Raw genomic sequence first — 20,427 nt, 5'->3', positions numbered from 1 at the left:
CGTTCGCCCATGAGTGGACGTGTGTCACACATAAAACATGTCGCACTATGTTTGTATTTTCTCTTTAAACAACCTGTGACCTTGGGCTGTGTGTAAAACAGTTACATCAAGGTCAATTCTTGGGACAACTTGCATTTCTCATGCGACCATTGCTTGTAAAAAGTAAGAGTTTCTATCATCTGAAAGACAAGTCGGCATCTTGACCTTATCAACAAATTCCCTAAACACATATCAGTCCTCAAATTTATGGTATTGAGTTACATGTAATCAATACAGAGATTACATTAGTTGTGCAAAACTATAACATGGGTTGGGCCACTTAGTTACAAAATCATTCTGTGGGCCGGAATGAACATATTTATGGTACTGATCCGGTTGGTGGGCCGTGCATTTGGTATGTCTACCCAAGAGACTGTTATAACCACACTATTTCCCGTTCCCACATCATTTTATCTAAGAGCACATCAGGTTTAAGTAATCTCTTCTCCTTCCTCCTCCTATTGTTAGTCGTTAAACGTTCATAACCTGCACATAGACTGGGTGCCCTCATACTTACTGTAGATAGTTGGAGCGCTTTCAGTTATGCTCATTGTCTTCATTCCGTGTTCTCTATGTTCTATGCTTCTTATTCCCCTTATTTTCCTGATTTTTCCTCGGTTTACCGTGAATTTCATGACTTGGGGGAAGTATTTCAAAAGTCAAGAGGACTTTTCCTTCCCCGTATGACTGTGCTGTAGACGTATTCCTTGGAGCCTCTTTACCTTCTAGTAGACTTTACAATCTGTCAGAAAGGGAGGCCATGGAGAACTATATCAGTGACTCTGACTGCCGGATTCATCCTTACAATCTCCACTCCTCTCCTTTGTGACTAAAAAGACAAGATCCTTCAACTATTTATGAACTCCAGAGGACTTAATGACCGCATCATTAAGAACACCTGGACTCTGAACAAAGGACTCTGTTGCTTTCAGAGTCGGGCTATGTGTAATCAGTCGTGAAGCTAGCTGTGTCGTGTGTGTTGTCTTGTCAGCCCTTGTTCTTCATGTGTGTTCGGTACCAGTGTCTTTTGTTTTAGTGCAGCGAATGAGTTATTCGCTATAACCATGAACCATATATTTGTGTAGACACTCAATTCATTTGTGTGATTTAGATTTTAATTCACCATAACTACCTTTTGGTTCCTTTTGTTCACTTCATTTGTGCCACATTCAGGCAGTGGGATTACAGAGTGTTGACTTGAATTTTGTTGTGTTTTGTCATGTGCCTCCGGTCAAGTTGCCCCCCACCCACTCCCCCTGCGAGAATACTTGTTTGTGTTTGGAAGATGGAAGAAACGTAATAACACTTAAAGTATCATTTGGTACGCATCCGGGAGGGGGATGAGTGGAATACAACCTTTTAAGATGGCCATTGGCCACTTCCAATTTTCAGTGATGCCTTTTGATCTTACGGGTGCTCAAGCTTTGCTTCAAGGCCTCATTAATGATGTTCTTTGAGATCTGCTTCACCTATTGATGTGGTTATCTCAATGACATTTTGACTTTGTCCCTGAAGAACACATCCAGCCAGCATGTCAGATTAGTTCTACAATCCTCCTAGAGTACAAGCTCTATGTCAAAGCAAAAAAGGCTAGTGTTTTCTTTTGTATTTTCTTGACTAGCCCAGGGTCAGTGTGGGCCGGCTCCTGCTAAGATTGAGGCTGTGGCTAATTGGCAAGTATCTTCCTCTCGCAAGCAGCTCCAACAGTTCTTCTGATATGCAAAGTTCGACAGGGAGTTCTTATAGTTTTATTTATATTTTGTAACTGTCACACTGCTTTAGCCCTGTGCTCCTGTTTGAACCAAAAACAACCACAATAAAGCTAATTCCAAAACAATTCTGTGAAGACATCGTGGCTAAATTCATGGTTGAAAAAGTAACGAAATGAAGTAATCATATAAAAAGTGTAAGACATTTATAAAAAGTCACACAATAATATAATAATAAAGCCAATTCAAAAACAACTCCGATATGCTGTATCTTCATTTATTGTTCTTTCATATACCAGCTACCCTGTCGTATAGAAAATAAAATCTGCCAAGTGAAAGCGAATAGAGATTTCTCACCTTTGATTAAATGCTTTCAGAAATTTTCCCCCTGAAGATAACCATATCTGGTCCACTGGCAGAGAGCACGTTACAAGGTTAGGCAGCTTTTCTCAGTGGGATGTTCTCATAAAAAAATTAAACATCTCTTTTATTTGCTATTGACTGTTTTGCCCCGTCTTCACACATGATCAATAACAATGTCTTATGTCTGCTCTACAATCCAAAATGCAGCCAAATTTTCACTGTACTTGGGCTTTGAAAGAATAACAAGTTTGTTAGGTACAAAGGTTACATTGATTAATATCCTCTTGTTCCGATCAATAAGTGTGTAATCCTCAATAATGGAACATTCTTTGCTCATAAAATCAATAGCAGGGTAAGAATTGTATTAATAGGACCAAAGTCTAATGTTAGAAAAGCAAAAAAAAAAAGAATCAGTAGTCTGGTAGAAACGGCATACATCCTCAAGTAGTCCCCATTGCAATAGATGCTGTGTCTCAATCTCTTATGTTCATAAAATAATGAACTGTCTATCCCCAAATAGACATATTTTTTCCCTCCTCAGGAAAAACATAAATATGTGAGTTCTTATTGCATTGACAACAGCCACAGTTCAGTACGTTGAGGTTTGGTTCGCATTTCCATCAGCATGACAGATGCAAGCAGAAGGTGTGTAAATTGCAGGACATCATAGAAGCCAGTCAATTTAACAAAGCACAACATAAATAAATCAACTCTCCTTCACTAGAAAGCCTGGCATATACCACTTAACTAGACAGTGGTGGACACTCCACACAAGAATAAGTGGTAATACATAGAAAGTGAAAACTACAAAAGGTGTGATTGTTGACAAGAAAAAACCCAAACTGGACTGTGCAGCGGCATCCTGTGTGGTCGCGGGCTGCGGCACTGTGGCACCTCTCGGTTTGAATTTGCTCCCAGAGTTTTTTTTTTTCCTTACCCGGATCCTCAGTGCCTTGCCATGCATGCCTCAACATTGTCACTTGGAACGGGCTGCATGAGTGTGTAGATACGGGTGTGTATATTGGAGTCTGTGGATTTTCTCTAGACTATTACAGTGAGAGAGTCACCAGGAGGGCCAAATGGTGCGGGTTACACTTACTCCGCTGTCACACAATGATTATTTATGTGCTGCTGAGGCAAAATTCACCCCCCACGTCGACAGCTCTTGTTTTGGAGCCGAGATGGAATACAACAAAGATGGGAGCAAGGGACAAAAACAAATGTCCCCGTTAGATTATTACCTCAACTCCTGTAGAAGAACCCTCATCTTGTGCATGAGCCCGGCCGATAATTTGCCCAATGAGCCGATGATAGTGTATCAGTTTTGCTATTTTCTATCTCAATTTCACCACAGCCAGGTTAAAGGAATATGGATCATTTTAACGTCATCTTGTGTAGAGCAAGACTCAAGCAGCAGATAGATGATAAATATCCCAACCGTCTACTCCTGCCCCCCGCCCCTTGACACATGCAGATGTTCATGCCCTTTTCAATCTTTCTCACATATGCACACACAAACCATAATCATATACCACACAATAACCTGTGATAAAATGCCGAAATACTCATAAAGACATTCAAGGTTTTGCCCTGCTATGATCAGCCCATGAGCTGTTGATGGCCAGCAAAATGGAGCAAAGTGAATTACCTCCAGCTGTCTCAGTGTAGCCTGGAGGCCTCAATACAAGGGCCATTAAGTTCAATGCATTGTCGACTCCTGCTTCCATAGACTCTAAGGAGAGCCCCTTGAGACCTTGGAGAAGAAACCTTGTTATTCCAGTAAACACTATAAAACAGCAGGACTGAAAAAATATTACATTACTGAGTGAAACTGTGATATTTACTGATCTCTCTCTCTCTTGTTCATATATATATATATATATATATATATATATATATATATATATATATATATATATATATATATGAACAAGAGAGATATATGTGTGTGTGTGTGTGTGTATATATATGTATGTATATATATAGATGACATTAATAATTCTACGACCGCGACTGAAGCTTGATGTCACTTGTGTCTCGTCTATCCGCAGGAAGAAATGCAACTATACCCATTTGTATTTCATCTCATCTTCATTCAAAGTCATGATTACAAGGAACACCAAATCAGCAGTGGAGGAACACCATTGGACTCGATCATTTGGTGTCTGAGAGAGCAGTAAATCCTTTGAAATCAGATGTTTTTTTTTTTTTTCCACAAAGGAAACAATAGTGTTTATACTGTATGTTTATCGCAAGCTATGCTTGCTCCTCAAAGTGCCTTTAAGACAATTGAGATGTTCGATAATATGTAGGTGTGAGAACAACTTCTGGGTCTCGGGCAGAGACTTGAGGAGAGTTATGCTGAAGAAAGATGAGATCCACTGTTTGTTTCGAAAGCATGAAATATATTTCCCTTCACACCAAACACATTCAAAGATGAATATTTTGTTTGATTTCTGGTCATCTGAGAGCAGTGTGGCATTTAAACCTACTTTGAGCTAGACAATTGACATTTTGTCATTTTTAGTGAATAGTTCCTTTTTTAGCCACTCTTTTAAGTTGTCTTGTTATTTTACAGCACTTTGGGACAGGTGGGTAATGAACAGTGTCTGTGGGAAGGAAAAAAAATAATAATCCATATTTTGAGATTCTCCTGTGATTACGAGACTGCAGCTTGGTCAAAGTAACAAACAGGAAGCAAGCTAATTTGGGAGGGGGAATGGCCAGGATCAAGAGTGTTTCAGAAGACAGAGCCATGTTTGTTTCTAGCTTTACCAGCACATCATTTTCAAACTGACGAGTTATGTGACAGTCTGTGTTTGCAGCATAGACCATGACAACAGCAGGAAGCAACTTCTTGTCCAACCTTAAGAAACACTCCTGCTATAATCACTGCAGAGCCAGAAATCAATGCGGGTTCAAGCTCCCAAGTGAGCCTGTTGATAAATTAAGCCAAATAAATTAGGACAAGAACTCGTTTTGTGCGAGACGGACAATTAAAGATGCACTGAAATTTCCCCAGTGAAAACACTTCCTCATCTATAAAATAGAAGCAATCATCAAGACAGACAATGACGGCGCATGAAAGAAAATGTGATTTGAGATTACGAGCTCATCTCAACTGTTCAGCGGCATTTTGTGTTGTTATCTTGTCTCCATTCTACTTGAATTTATTTTGTAGGCTTTTGTCTTCACGTCAACTTGTGCCCGACAATTTCTTTTAAGTAGGGTAACAATACTCTGTAGTTATCCTGACAATAAACACTTTTTGAGGAGCGTAAAAAGTTGTCGGCCCAGATTTGAACACCCTCCTGCATTTTACAACCCTTCGTGAGCATTTCTAACTTAATTTGCTCTTTATCCACCAGAGTGGCATAGCCCTTAACCTTGGCCTTTATTCAGCCTGAAATGGGGTTCTGATTCCTTTTCCGGCTCATATCACCTACACCTGCAGAATTTGTGAAGCACAATCAAAGTTTAATGAAACAATGCCTTAAAAAAGAGCTGCAAGGTCTGCTGGTGCACTATGACCTCTACACCCAATAATTCAAGACAGGCGGATGAAGGTATGACATTTTGAGTGCGAAAATCCGAACTGAAATAATGTCGTTTTCAATAGTCCATCCATTTTCTAATCCGCTGATCCTCACGAGGGTCTTGGACGCGCTGGAGCCGATCACAGCTGTCTTCGGGCAATAGGCTGGGTATACCCTGAACCAGTTGCCAGCCAATCTCAGGTTTTCAATTGCATTGAAAAAATGACTTTGAGCACATTCAATATATTTTCCATAACCGTCCACACACTGTCAGCGTGGTAGCGACATTCCCAAAGTTATTGCGCGTATTACTACCTCATGCTTGTAATTGCTCTCTCCTTATGCTCCAGGGTCTTCTCGTGCCTGCTTGAATGTCCACAGAGCTGCTTGCGATCTTTTTCTCATTCCGTCTCGTTCCACTTGGCAAAGCCTGTCCTGCTTGCTGCCATTCCCTGTTCATTCAACTTTCCTTGACAAATTCATTCACACTGACTTGCCTTGCTTCAAACTCATATCATGGATTCCTGTCACTGGAGTTATTACACGATGATGAGTCTTTGTTCGGAAACCAAATTTAGAAACACAATGACTTCATTCACTGCCTGCTACCTTTTGTTTGCGGTTATTCAGAGGCACTTTAAAGTGTGACAGTTTGAATGCCACGTTTCCCAGTATAAAATGGCGTGCATGCACACTTGTGCAACCACATTATTTCAGTAATTTTTATATCACCTCGAAAGGATTTTTTCCATCAAGTTATACAGGTCATAGGTCGCAATAATGGCAAAGAACATTTTGACATTATTACCAGGGTCTTATTTGTTGAACAGAGCTAAGTTGACTTTAGACTCTACTGTATATCACTTTTTATATCCCAGAATATCATTGAAGTGAATACATACCTCCCATTTTTGTTCATTATTTTCATGTGACAACACTGAAGAACTGACACATTGCTGCAATGCACAGTCGGCATTTGCTGTCCCTTCAAGATAATTCAACACACAGCCGTTGAAGTCAGGAGCCTTGAATATACCTCTGAGTGAAAATGTCCAAATTGGACAGACAAAGTCAATATTTTGTGTGGTCACCATTCTTTTCCAGCACTGTCTTAACCCGATTTTGAATGCAGTAAACCAGAGAGGTTGCATTTAAAACCCACTTCCACTTCTCTATGACAACGTCACAGAACTGGTGGGTGTTAGAAACCTTGTGCTCCCTCCCCCGCCCGCCTTCTATTTGAGGACGCCCTACAAAGGCTCACTTGGGTTTAGGTTCAGAGACATGGTTGGCCAGGCCATCACCTTTACCCTAACTTTCTTTCAAGAAGTAATGGTTGTCTTGGAGGTGTAATTGTGGTGGTTGGAATACAACAAAGTGAAATGTCGACAGTGTTGTCCAATGAAAGGCTTAAAAGATATGGTGAAATATTTTCGGAAATGTGAGGTGTGCACTCACTTATGTGACATATTGTATGTCAAATATTATTTTCAATAAAAATAGCTTTTGATGGGTCTGGCTATCCAATATCTATTAAAAAAAAGTCTCTCAAAAGAAACATCTTTTCGTAGCCGTCTTGCAATCACTTTGTTGTGCTGTCTCGGATCTGGTCACAGCACATTGCTTTCGCTTCATTCTGGCGGAACTGACTTTGTGACGGGCCTTGAGAGGCAAGGATACGCAGTGTCCTTATTCTGTCACCTTCCCCGTTGGCTTTGAATGGCCCCAACATATGCACGATAGCCCCAACAGAAGCAGCCAATAAATCACTGTCTTCTTGTCGAAAACAAAAGAAGCTTTGTTTGAGCAGTTCCGCTCAGAATTCATCTAGGTTTTGTTTCTGACAAACGTTTAATCTCTTATTTATAATGTTGGTTGTTTCACTATTGAATGAATACACCGTAGCCAATGTTGACAACTTAGCATTAAAGCGATACTGTACTTAGACCAACTTTTTTATGATGTTCTTGTAGTCGCTGAGTCTGTTTCCCAGCTTCAGCCAGAACAAAAAGTGTTCATGCCTCTAGGTCCGCACTGCACATATCATCATCGTCATTTCATTCACCCTCCAACACGATTTCATCTATATAATGGTAATAGTCTCACATCAGAAGTGATACTTTTCATCAATATTCTTTCTTTTGCATGTTCCTAATGCATAGTTTATTATATTTCAAATACAAATCAAATACATTTTTGGATCATAATGATGGTTAAAAAATAGAAAACTAAATCAATATAAAGCATATGATGAAGAATATGGTCATTGCCTTACAGAAGGTCAATAATACAGTTTTGAATGGCATCCAAGCAGAGGGAATTTTAGCCATCTACGAGAAATGTCAAAGAAAATATCACAATGCACCACGAAGAAATAACAGCCATGCATTTTATTTTCCAGCAACAAGAAAACAACTACTCCTGTTGCTCTCTATGCAGTGTTGATCAATATTTGATGTTGATGCATCAGTGCTATATCATAACAGAAAATGACACGATGCATCACAATATCAATATGCCCTACGACTCACCACATCCATGCGCACCCCCTTTATTTATGGCTTTAGATTTAGTAAAAAAAAAAAAAAGGTTCTGTCACCTGAAAATGGCATTATAGCATCGGGCTGGTGATTAGTAGCAATAGGATTGCATTTTATTCTTATTGTTTAACATTGAGGGGCAAAGTGTGATGGACTATTCATTCACTAAATGATAACCCATTCGTCATGGTTGCAACTTCATTTGGCTTTAGCTAATTCTCGGCAGTTCATTTAGTTTCGGCTTTAGTTGTGTATTGAAGATAATTCATTCATTCATCTTCCATACCGCTTGATCCTCACTAGGGTCGCGGGGGGTGCTGGAGCCCATCCCAGCCGTCTCCGGGCAGTAGGCAGGGGACACCCTGAATCGGTTGCCAGCCAATCGCAGGGCACACAGAAACGAACAACCATCCACGCTCACACTCACACCTAGGGACAATTTAGAGTGTTCAATCAGCCTGCCATGCATATTTTTGGAATGTGGGAGGAAACCGGAGCACCCGGAGAAAACCCACGCAGGCCCGGGGAGAACATGCAAACTCCACACAGGGAGGCCGGAGCTGGAATTGAACCCGGTACCTCTGCACTGTGAAGCCCACGTGCTAACCACTGGACTACCGGGCCGCCCTGTATTGAAGATAATTCACGACAAAATACACAGTGGCTGCTGATTGGTGACTGGTAACATTTCAGGACTGCTTGAAAATGTAAAACAAAAGTTAAAAAAATAATTAAGGGGTAGATTTATCCCGTCACACATCAGTCACCCCTGTTCTCAGACATCAGAAATCAAAATGTGTAGGAGGCACAAAATAATAATAATAAAATAGGTTGTGCATGCCGTACGAGCGACCAGGCCTGCTCTTGTATTGTAATGGCACTCAAAACAAGACATTTTTGCATTTGATGTGGACTCATATTTCGTTTGACCTTTTGTCACATAACTTTGTATGGGAAGCCAACACTTTTTTTTTCTTTTTTTAATGGAATCTTCAGGTTTGTTCTGGAGAGGAATTTGTTTGATGCATGTTCCCCTGAGTGCATGTGTCCTTCTCCAGGAGCAGACCATTAATCTTTGAGCACTTTCCATCAATGCAAACTGTCAACATTTCATCATCTCTCTCGGTCAATCATGTAATATCTGCACTGACAAATAGAGCTGCGGGGCGGCCATACGTCATTTTACACCGCCACGTAAAATAAGTGTGCATGCTTATCAAGAGGTCAGGCAGGAGCAGGAAATACCACAGGATAAAGATTGCAAAAGGCCTCCACAATCCGAGTTTCAAATGCAGACCTCCGGTGCCATAATGTATGCATCAAACGTCAGGGGTTTGCTACATCAGTGTGAGTGAACACTGGAAATTGAATATGATTGCATCTATAGAAAGGTAAAATGGACTGAATCGCAAACGACATGATTGTTTTGTAGGGAAATCAGCAAAAGACTGACATGCAAATGACTTCATGCAATGTATCATGTTGTCACACTCCAGTCATCTTCGATCCGAAACCTCAGAAATCAAAATGAGGGTTGAGGAAGGGGGTGGGGGACGGGTGGTTATGCATGTCAGTCTTTGAAAAGCCAAAGGCGGCAATTTGCATCGAACATGGGCACGTGATTGACTGAAAGTCATGAATAAACAGGTGGTGTGTGGTTTTACAATTGGAAACTTCAGGAAAAAAATAACGCATGAATGAATTGACATTTGGACAGTGATTGGTAATAGAATTCCTGCAAGCTAACAGTAAACAGATAAAACCATCACGCGGAAAATGATGGAACCAATGAAGGCTGTCCTAGACGACTGTCACGGGTTGAAAATTGCTTTCATGACTTGGGCTGTTGTCATGCAACTCAATCAGATTTCACATGCAGTTTTCCTGACACGTTGTTTAAAAGAAGAAAAAAATTAATACAGCTAAATTTTAAATGTTTACTTATATTTTGAATAAGATGCTTTCCGAATGCTATGTCATGCAGAGAAACCAACTCCTCTCATCACCTCTCCAGACCTTCTTGGTATAGCCAAAATGACCAATGTAGTAATAGCTAATTCAATGGTGCGTTCAGACCAATTTTCAATTTTATTTCCCACAGCTTGGACAGTAGAAAGTGTTTTTCACCAGTTTCTGCATGGTACCACAAATAGTCATCTTGAGTCATCAGACACCCAACTTAAAATGGAAAAATATTAACATTGAGGCGTTTGAATCATTAAAACGCAGTAAAAATAACGACTTCATATTCCCCGTCACAAGAATTGAATCTGGTGAGCTTCACAGGGTACAGGTTACATTCTCAACTAATGCTTAGGATCGAAATCCATTTCCACATCGATGCAGGCAGTTTCATGCTCGCAATTTAAATTGTGATGCTTTCTTGCCCAGACTGTCATTTGTGATCAGATATTTTGAATGCACACATTATAATCAGAGTCAGTATGTACAGTAAGCCGTAAATATGGAGACAGACAAACAGATAGCTGGATAGAGTTCGCCCACCTGACACATACATTCATTCTGGATTAACACCGTAGCAGTTTGCCACAGATTTCGCTTCAACATGTGGCTGAAATGTTTCGTTTGCTCAGGAGAAGCGCAAGTCTTTGGATCATTGAATGCCAGCGAAATGATGTGCAGTGGACGCAGACTGAAATGGAGGCTAAATGGCGACACAGAAGGCTCTTTACCCGAAGCTCATTACCCGCCACTCAATTCCCACTAGTCCTGCTTCTGCTTCACACTGAGCACTTTCCTGCCGAGAGAGTGATTGCAACATTTTTCTCGACAAGCCCTCACCCTTCTATTTCATTGTTTCCTGTCTCCCCCAACCTCAATTTCTCTTTCTGCCTCCTTCTTTCAGTCTCCCTTGTAGGCATGCAATCACCTTTGTATTGAACGTGTCATGACAACACTTTGAGCAGTGGCGGGCCGTGCATTTCAACCATAGGCCTTCAGTGACGTCACATACTGTACATTAACACAATATAGGCTCGTCAGGCAACACTTAATTTCAGGAGCATTTAAAACCATCAAGTATGCATTCGCAATTAAGAGCTGGAAACTAAATTTACAGATATTGTCAAAAATAAAAAGATTTAAAAATTCTAAATAAAATGCCACCCAAATTACGCTGTGTGATCATAAACAAATCTGTCCTATAAATTGCTAAATGTCACAATTTCATATAAGACACCAACCACACAATAACAAAACAAACTATTCTTTGAAAATAAAATTAACAGATCATTTGCATTTTGAGAATAGGCTATAAGACAGCAAATAACTGAAAATGTTGGGCCGCTAAGATTAAACGAATTTTAGTGCACGAAGCTGACTACAGTGTGCCATAAAAAATTGCAGGTGAGCTGATTTATTTGATACATTTTTCTATCTTTGTCATTTTATTTTGTGACCATTAATACTAATAAAATAACAAGGAGAAAATCATTTACTCGCCAATGTAGTGCCTGTTTACTGACCTGCAGATCTACGCAAGTGTCTAGAAATGTTTTTAAACGCACCGTAGCTTGTAAGTGCCCAGCCGTGCTCTGATGTTTCCTTGCTGCCTTGGTAAAACAACTTAAATTGGTAAATCGAGTGGAAGGTCCGTCTTGAAAATTGTGTGGAAAGTAGTCCTGCAACCAGATCAGCGTCTTCCCCTTTGGCTATTTTGGGTCAAAATGCAGCAACAGCTCTCTCTAGCAGGCGCTAATCCAATCACCGAACGTGCACGTCCAGTGTCGACGTAAGCCCTTCTAGCTGGCCCTGGTACGCAGATTCGTGATCTGATTGGCTATTGCAAGCTGACTGTGCCTGTTCATTTACAGCGCACAAGGGCCTGCTCTGTTTAATCTGAAGGCCCCGAGCAAGTTTAGTTTACCTGGCAACACAAGCTATCTGAAATATGATTGGTTAAAAAATCTACCATAATAAATAAGTTATTTATCGAGTGGCTTTCAATGTTATCTAAAATAACATTGAAAGCCACTCGACTAAGTGGAAATAATATGACGTAACAAATACAAAGAATAATTATGTTGACATATTTATGAAAATAAAATAAATTAAATTTATGTTATTCTCAGAAAAGTAAATGTATCAAATTTACTTTGATACTTTACTCAGAAAAGTAAATGTATCAAATTTACTTTTCTGAGAATGTTTAGGCCAGCAGAGAAGACCACTGACTTTGAGACAGGAGAACTTTGAACGGAGAGTGTTTATTCTCTTCCTGATAAGAATGAATGAGCAACATTATGAATCATGTACAAGCATTTAATCCACAAAAAAACATCAACAACAAAAGGATCAGCAATAAACAAATGTATGTTAAAAAAAAAAGCAAGAGTGAGACTTGAAAGCAGATGCATCAAACGACGATGTCGAGTGTCACAGATCGCAAGGAGGGCTGGATGCCTACGCATTTCTCTGACAAGGCTCGATGTACTCAAGACCCAGATGAGCAAATATGTCCTCTTCGCTCCGAGCTGTCAGGTACTCTCTCTACAGGGGTGACAAACAATTACAAAGTCAGTGGCATGGAAAGAAATGCATGGGAATTTGTGAAACCAGATGCCCACAGACATACACTGTACCAACTGGATCGAAAGAAAACAAAGCATGACCTAAAGTTAAAGTTTTGTATTTGTGATTCCTTGATTATTTAGTTTTTTGTATATATAATTGTAAATATTTTCCTAAAAGAGGTTAAATGACGACATGGGAGAGTTGGCACAATAGTAATATTTCTATGGTCTCTGCAATAAGTGCTGCGATATTGCCCAGCTCTGCTGTTGGCCATAACCATGCCAAAATAAAACATATCTGTCAACCTCGGCTAATACCTGCTATTATAAATACAATACATGATTACGATTCCCCTTACAAAGCAACAAAAACCCATACAGTAGCTTAACGCGCATGCACACATCATGCTTTATCAATCCAACCATACGCAGCGATGAAAAAAATATACGATTGAGGATTACTTTTGCTGGTTTGCCGTGACAATAGTAGCGATCGATGACGGCATTGTCGTTGGCTACCAGCAGGTGAGACGATCTGGATTTGAGCCAAAATGGTCTTTGTGAGATCGGTTCACAATTGTTTTTTTTTCCCGTATAAAAGCTGTAATACGCCGTACGTGATTTGAAATGATTAAAAAAAAACATAAAATACGGGGGAAAGTTGACTGCTCAACCTTCTGCCGCGCCCCACACAAAGGCTGCGTTTTCCTTGACTTCCTCATCCAATCCCAAGGGTTGAGGACTCAGCCTATATACACAAACTGTCGGAAATTATAGATCTCCTAACACGCCATAGAGCTGCGGGATCACTGTCAATCTTTTTCATTTTCAGAGCCATCCTGCTGGCCTGGGTTGAATCACCCAGCAGACCAGTTTTGGCAGGACCAGATGCGAGATATATGGCACCTCAGCTGACCACACCAGAGCATAGTGGGGTCAGATTTAATGGATTCGGTTGTGGTATTTTTGTCAATAGGATGCGTAGGTGCCAATTTAATATTGGTCGATTTTTGTGGTGTGTTCCATATGCCGTGTATTATCGATATGTTGAATTGGCATATTTCATAACCAAGTTGAATTAATTGAATTAAATATCTATTATGTACACATTTGTTCATTTAGATTTTGTCGTGTATTTTGTGTTTTACATCATAGTTACAGCGTGTCACATGTATCTCTCCCACTTAGACCATTGAGCTCATTCACACCTTGCATCCTCTTTCCTTCTGCTCACACTTTACTGTAAGCACTTGTGTTACTGCCGATGAGATGAGCACTTTCCCTGACAAAACACGACTAGGTTATTAACAGCTGGCTGTCTACCAATGCCAGGCGATGAGGGGTTATGTCTTCATGAGAGTGCTGATGAGCTCTGACTCACCTTGGGAACGGGACTGCTAGGAGAGAGAGAATGAGCTGCGATTTTGACACATCCTGCCTTCAAGTGCTAAACTGGACCTGACATGTGCAAAAAGGATGGGAGGCAAAGCCAAAAGAACAGGAAACAAAGCTGTCAGCTCAAGGCAGACATACAGTAAGTGGGAACAACAAGTTGTCAGCCAAGAGAGAAATGCAAGTCCACCCCCTTGCTTGTTACAGATAATGCAAAGGACATGTTGGCCATGAGGCAAAGAGCTGTGAGTACAACCAGGTATATGCAGTGAAGCTCTTGAATTGCACCTCTAGTTCAGTTCCAGGCATTCAGTGACCCCCCCCCCCCCCCCCCGCCCTAGATTGCAAGCTCAGAAACAAAAAAAATAGATCAACAAAAAAGAAACCACACAACTGTTGAAGAAACCAATCAAAACTGAATAAAATCTTAAGCACTTGAATGCGACGGCCGTCTGAGGCCGAGCGGGGCCGCGTCAACCATGTCATCTGATTGGCCTACATCGATTCAGCAAAGCACTCAACCATTACCTAGTTTTAGATGAGCTGCCCGCCAACTGCGGAAAATTGAAATTTGATTTTCATTTGCACCGTTTACATTGAACACCTTCCACATGGACGTTAAGAGTCCACCAAGGGTGTCCTGTGTCACTTGCTCTGTCTCCTATCTTCATGGACCAAATGTAGGTGAATTCAATGTTTTTAAAAAAGTGGTGGCCTGAGGATGTAATTTTTACCATTTTACAATTATGCGGCCATGATGGTTTACTGCCATGGTTCATAGATGAGTTTGAAGCTCTGGGGATGCGAAGCAGTACCTCCAAATCCAAGTAGAGGGTAGCTTGTAGCCTGTGGGTTGACATCCTACCTCAAAAGGAGGAGTGTCGATGAATTTATCCCCATGGGGAAGAAAATGAAATGCAAAATTGACAGATATATCTCTTGCGTGGGGGAGAGAAAGTGCTGACCTAAAAGACAAAGCTCTTAATTTACTAGTCGATTTTGACACGCCCTCACCTCAGGTCACAAGTATCAAGGCAGTTGTCGGAAGAACACGACTATGGATACATGAGTTGCAAATCAGTTTCCTTTACAGAATGGCTGGGCTCATCCTCAAAGATTCCCCAGAGTGAGCAGCTCGCACATGCATGCTTTTTCTCAGGTGTAGTAAAATTTCACACTTCTTTCTCGACAAGATTTGATAAGTGACAGTAATTTCGGAATCAGAATAAACATTTAAGTAGTGAAGGCAAAAAGGTGTCATTGTCAATTACACGATTGTTCAAAAATCACTTTGGTCTTTGAATATATGAAAGAAATGCTGATGGGATTACAAACCAGAAGAGCTTTGGCGTATGTAGACACGCGCCAAAGTGCGAATCAAACATGGTGAAGCACCATTTAGCTGTCATGCTGCACACAAATGGAATAAGCTGCCAAAATGAAGCTAGCCCCAAGCATGAATGCTTTTAAGTCCGAGTTACATATTATTCATTCTTTCTCTGCCTATGAGAGGTATTTTTCCATTTTCAAAAATCTTTTTCTTGTTGTCTTCGGTTCCTGTAATGCTTTTAAATGTTGTGCTTTTAATCATGTCAAGCACCTTGTATTATCTTGTGTCTGAAATGGGCTATATAAACAAAGCTTTTGAATAACTGTGACTTATTTATATTATTGACATATTTGATCAATAATTGAGAATCGCAATAATTCTTGCCATCCATATTAGCCACCAGCTGTTCCACAATAATAATAGTAAAAAAAAAAACGATAAAAATTAAAAATGTTTGACCGCGCAATACAACACAAAGTATGAGCACTGTTATTTTAAATATGGTTCCCGCTTACATTTCTTGTTTTTTGTCTTTCATCAAGATCAGACATTGGGAGAGGATCTTTCGGAGCTTGGCAAGATACTGTGTGTGATGTCGGAAGGTGTGACTGCATTGATGAAAAATGTATCACTTGAATTCAGAAGGTGATAGTTCTCTAGTCCACATTCTCAGTCTTGTCAGACTGAGATGGGTTTTTTTTTGTTTTGTTTTGTTTTATTTTTGGGGGGGCAGCAGTTAAAGTTCAGTCCAGATTGAGAAAAATAAGTCCTCAGCTGTAATATAAATGTATTACCCTACAACGGCCCTCTCTTCAAACTGCTGTTTGCTCTGTAAATTGATAAATATTTGCTGTTCATATGCTTATCTCAATTCCTCGTGTATGCAAAATATTTGGACTAATACATTTTGGTTGTTTTCAGATTTTTCCAAAAAAAAAAAAAACACCGTTATGGAATGGAACAACTATATTATAGTGAAATTATCTTGGGGGACATTAAGTGGTGCACCCAGCCTTTAGTTTTTGCCTTGTGTATAACCTCAGGCCAATTTATTGGTCTGGCAACTCAAATCAAATACCATGCTTACACATTTTGTGATTTATGGTGCGGCACGCAACACAACTCTGAACCTGTAGATGATAACAGGCTGAAGCTGGATGGCGGAGTAGAAGAAAACATGGGGTGGTGAGAGGGGGTCCTGGATATGGTAAATGTGATTTGCAGTAAATCCACTTCATTGAAAATGCATGGCAGAGCCTATTGCTCAAAAGAAAGACAGGACAATTGAGGGCATCCAGCTTTAGGGAAAAACACAGTTGAGATTTTCAACATTACCATTTCAGCCATTTTGACGGATCAGAACTTAAGTCCTTTCTTTTGTGAACTTCTCACTTTCCTCCATTCCCAAAATCCTCACAATACCTTTATGGGGTACTTATTTATTTACTCAGCACAACACTGTGTGTCCATGAGTCTTATGTGTTTCAGGATTTTCCGCCTTAGGCATACACAGGAAGACTGAATTTGATATTGCAAAAATGTTGTTTATTATATGTGGTGTGTCAAAGGGAGGTTAACAACAGCAGCTGTTAATTTTAAAGTATCTAGCTGAGAGGTGAGATAGACTTACCTTCACACTGGAATGCTATATTCAGCCAAGCAAAGACCTCCATTCAGGTCAATTCTAATTTCCATCAGCACCAAATTCACACCACCAGCTGTATATGCTTTCTGCATTGTTGTTTCATACGGAAGTTGACAAAATTGAAATATCTGTTTGCGGAAATCCTGGACAATACTTTACGCGACATCATAGCCTCCTTGGCGGAGGGAAGAGCAGTTTTTTGTTTGCCTCATAAAGGAAATAACATCTCTGACATCGCTGTGGTAACCATGAATCACCTACTTTAGTTGTGAAAACAGGTTGCACTTTCAGTCTTCTGAATGTGCTTTGCCATATGCAGCAATCTACTTCTATTGGACTTTTTTTTTTTGCCAAATAATGTTTCTTCATATTCAATATTTACTGGCTGGGTGCCTTTGGTGCAGTGGGTAAATATTTCAGGCTGCATGTGGGCAAACGTACTGACTGACTTATGTCTGCTTTCGGAGTTAGTGGAAGGCCAACCAATCACTTTTGTGGCCTGCAACAAATGACTGACAAGCAATCTGGCCATTTAGGGTCGGGCTCGGCATTAAGCCTCATGGGTCAATTTGATTCTTCTGGTTGCCTTTCAATTCAATGTCAATGTCAATTAAAATGTCCCATTATTAATTCGGTAAGAAGTAAAAACAAACAAATGTAATTAAAACCTAAACAATTTCAAAAATGTTACCCCGGAACCCATGACCTCTGCGCTGTGAAACAGATGTGCTAATTAGTTTTTTCCAACATGCTGCCACTCTTGTAAATTGTAATTTAAAAAAAGTGAACAATAACTGATTGTGCATATGGAATAGCTTGATGACAGCTCTGTATTAGAAAAAGTAAATTCTTAATTCTTTTCTCTCAATGAAAAGGGGAGTGATTGTCACATCAGAGTTAGTTGGTCTTGAAGTTCAACCGTCATCAACTTCCTCAGCTCCAAAACTGCTGTCTTCAACGGGAGGGGGGGGGGGGGAGGGGGGCTAGCTGAATAGATATTGAATTGCTGGATGTCTGCATCACCTTGACTTACATATTAAACAGAGATTACTACTTACTACAAAGAAAATTAAGCATGCACATCCAATCAACATTCCAGACCAAAATGAAAGCAATGTCGATGACTGTGTCCTTGACTTAATAAGCTGCTAAACAGCTACATGTTTCTCTGTCCTCCCCATAATGAAGTCCCTCGTGGGTGTGAACACATACGAGTCCCTGCAAAACATCTGCCTCTTCTCTGTTACCCGTCACCCTCTGTGTGCCATCCAGCCCTGTAGTTTGATGGATGGGATTAGAGGGACATGGCTGCCTGCCCGAGCCCCGACCGACTCCACAGACACATCAAAGCATGACAAAAAAGGAGACAGAAGGAAAAACTGGGAAAGCTGATCAGTGAAAAAGTCAGAAAGGCTTTGACATAGGTAGGTAGGTAGGTAGGTAGGTAGGTAGGTAGGTAGGTAGGTAGGTGATACTTGTGAGAGTTTTATGTTCTTTCAATGCCACATAATTGATCAGCCCATGACTATCAATTGGGCCTGGAGCTCACTCATCAAGTACAGGTATCAATTTTAATACAGAAATGCACTAAGGCTTGACATGACCTTTTTTGCTCACCAGCCACTGTGGCTAATGATATCCTAGAGTGACGAGTCACACTGCAGTTTCACAATGCACAATTTTGTTGTTGGAGAATATGGTTTATGTGCAACCACGTTCCACATTTGAGAAAACAGATAAGAGATAAACATACAGCAGAACCAAAGCAAAATGAAAACAGGAAAACAGCGTTGATAAATTGCGTCACGTTACTTCCTCTCCAAGTACTGAAAACACATTTTATAATCAGTAAGGTGATTGCTTACGACAAACATAGCCTATCATTTGGTACGACGCTATAGCAAGATGTGAGAATTAATTCTCCACTGCGATTCAAATAACAGTCAAATTCAACTTCAATCAATTCCTTCTCCATCCATCCATCCATCCATCCATAAAACACTTAATAATCTGCTTATCCTCACCAGGGTCACGTGCTGGAGCCTATCCCAGCTGTCTTCGAGCAGTAGGCAGGGTATACCCTGAAACGGTTGCCAGCCAATCGCAGGGCCATTCGCGCTCACACTCACACCTAGGAACAATTTAGAGCAGAGGTCCCCAACCTTTTTTGCCCCACGGACCGGTTTCATGTTAGACAATATTTTCAGGGACCGGGCTTTAAGGCCGGATAGATACAACAATATAATAGGATATGACCTGCATGAGAAGTGTGGTATTTTCGAAACATAGTGTAATATCTGTTTCTTGTATTTGTGTGACATCATAGGGAGGGGAGGAGCCAGGTTGGGGGGAATATTGGCTCCGGGAGTTAGTCTGAGTGTGGAGCGCATGGGCGTGAGTTGTGGTGAACAGCAACTCCTTGAATGCGTGTGTTTATTACTTATTTTGTTATTAAAAATAATTAAGAGTACAGTGCACTCCGCTTAATAGAACACCATTGGGCCGAAGCGCTTCTGTTCTACTAAGCGGGGTTTCTATTAACCGGAGACACTTTATTAGGTACACCTTCAGACACGTCGACGACCAAGTTATGCACGCAGAAAAACCCCTGCTGACGAGTTAGAAGAGATATTTCGACTGTGGACGTCCATATCTTTAATCAAACAACAAAACAACAACTTTAATCAACTTCAGTCAAACATCTCAAATCACGAGAAAAATTTCGTTACTTTTGTCTGGAAACAGGAGTCCGTAATTTTGCGGTTGACTTCCCTCTCAATGCGCTGGATAAGAGGGAAGTCCTGGAAACCGCGGGCGTACCTTCTGAGAATCCGGCAATGCATCGTATCGTCTGAGTATGTCCTTCTTATCCGCAGGTGATAGCCCTCGTCTCTTGAATGAAGTTGAAGCCATTGTGACGTGCGTGTGTCTATGTGTGGAGTGACGCGTGGTACCTGTTAGTGTATACGGCTAGAACTACCGCGTTTTCTCGCGATAGTGGTACAGTATCGCGATAGCTACACTTCGTCTCTCTCTCGTCTCTTGAATGAAGTTGAAGCCATTGTGAGGTGCGTGTGTCTATGTGTGGAGTGACGCGTGTTACCTGTTACTGTATACGGCTAGAACTACCGCGTTTTCTCGCGATAGTGGTACAGTATCGCGATAGCTACACTTCGAAAACCACTAGTTTACAATGTTCATTGCTTACGGCCTGTTCTATTAAGCGGAGATCTGTTCTACTAAGCGGAGTATCTTTATAGGAAATTGCATTAGGCAAATCGGTTCCAGAGCCTTTTGCTCTATTAAGCGGATTACTCTATTAACCGGTGTTCTATTAAGCG

At 40.6% G+C, this 20,427-nt stretch overlaps 1 protein-coding gene across 1 annotated transcript in view; it reads right to left on the bottom strand.

The window, feature by feature from the left end:
- Positions 1–12,409: 12,409 nt before the first annotated feature.
- The window catches only part of dntt (deoxynucleotidyltransferase, terminal), an 80,701-nt gene continuing 72,683 nt past the window's right edge, over positions 12,410–20,427 (bottom strand). Inside the window, exon 11 of the mRNA XM_052080316.1 lies at positions 12,410–12,696. Coding sequence (XP_051936276.1) covers positions 12,610–12,696 — 87 coding nt within the window. The 3' untranslated portion in view covers positions 12,410–12,609. The remainder of the gene's footprint in view (positions 12,697–20,427) is intronic.

This window comes from Hippocampus zosterae, chromosome 11 (genome assembly GCF_025434085.1).
Source record: "Hippocampus zosterae strain Florida chromosome 11, ASM2543408v3, whole genome shotgun sequence".
Lineage (NCBI taxonomy): Eukaryota > Metazoa > Chordata > Actinopteri > Syngnathiformes > Syngnathidae > Hippocampus > Hippocampus zosterae.
This window is presented reverse-complemented; position numbering and strand designations above follow the sequence as displayed.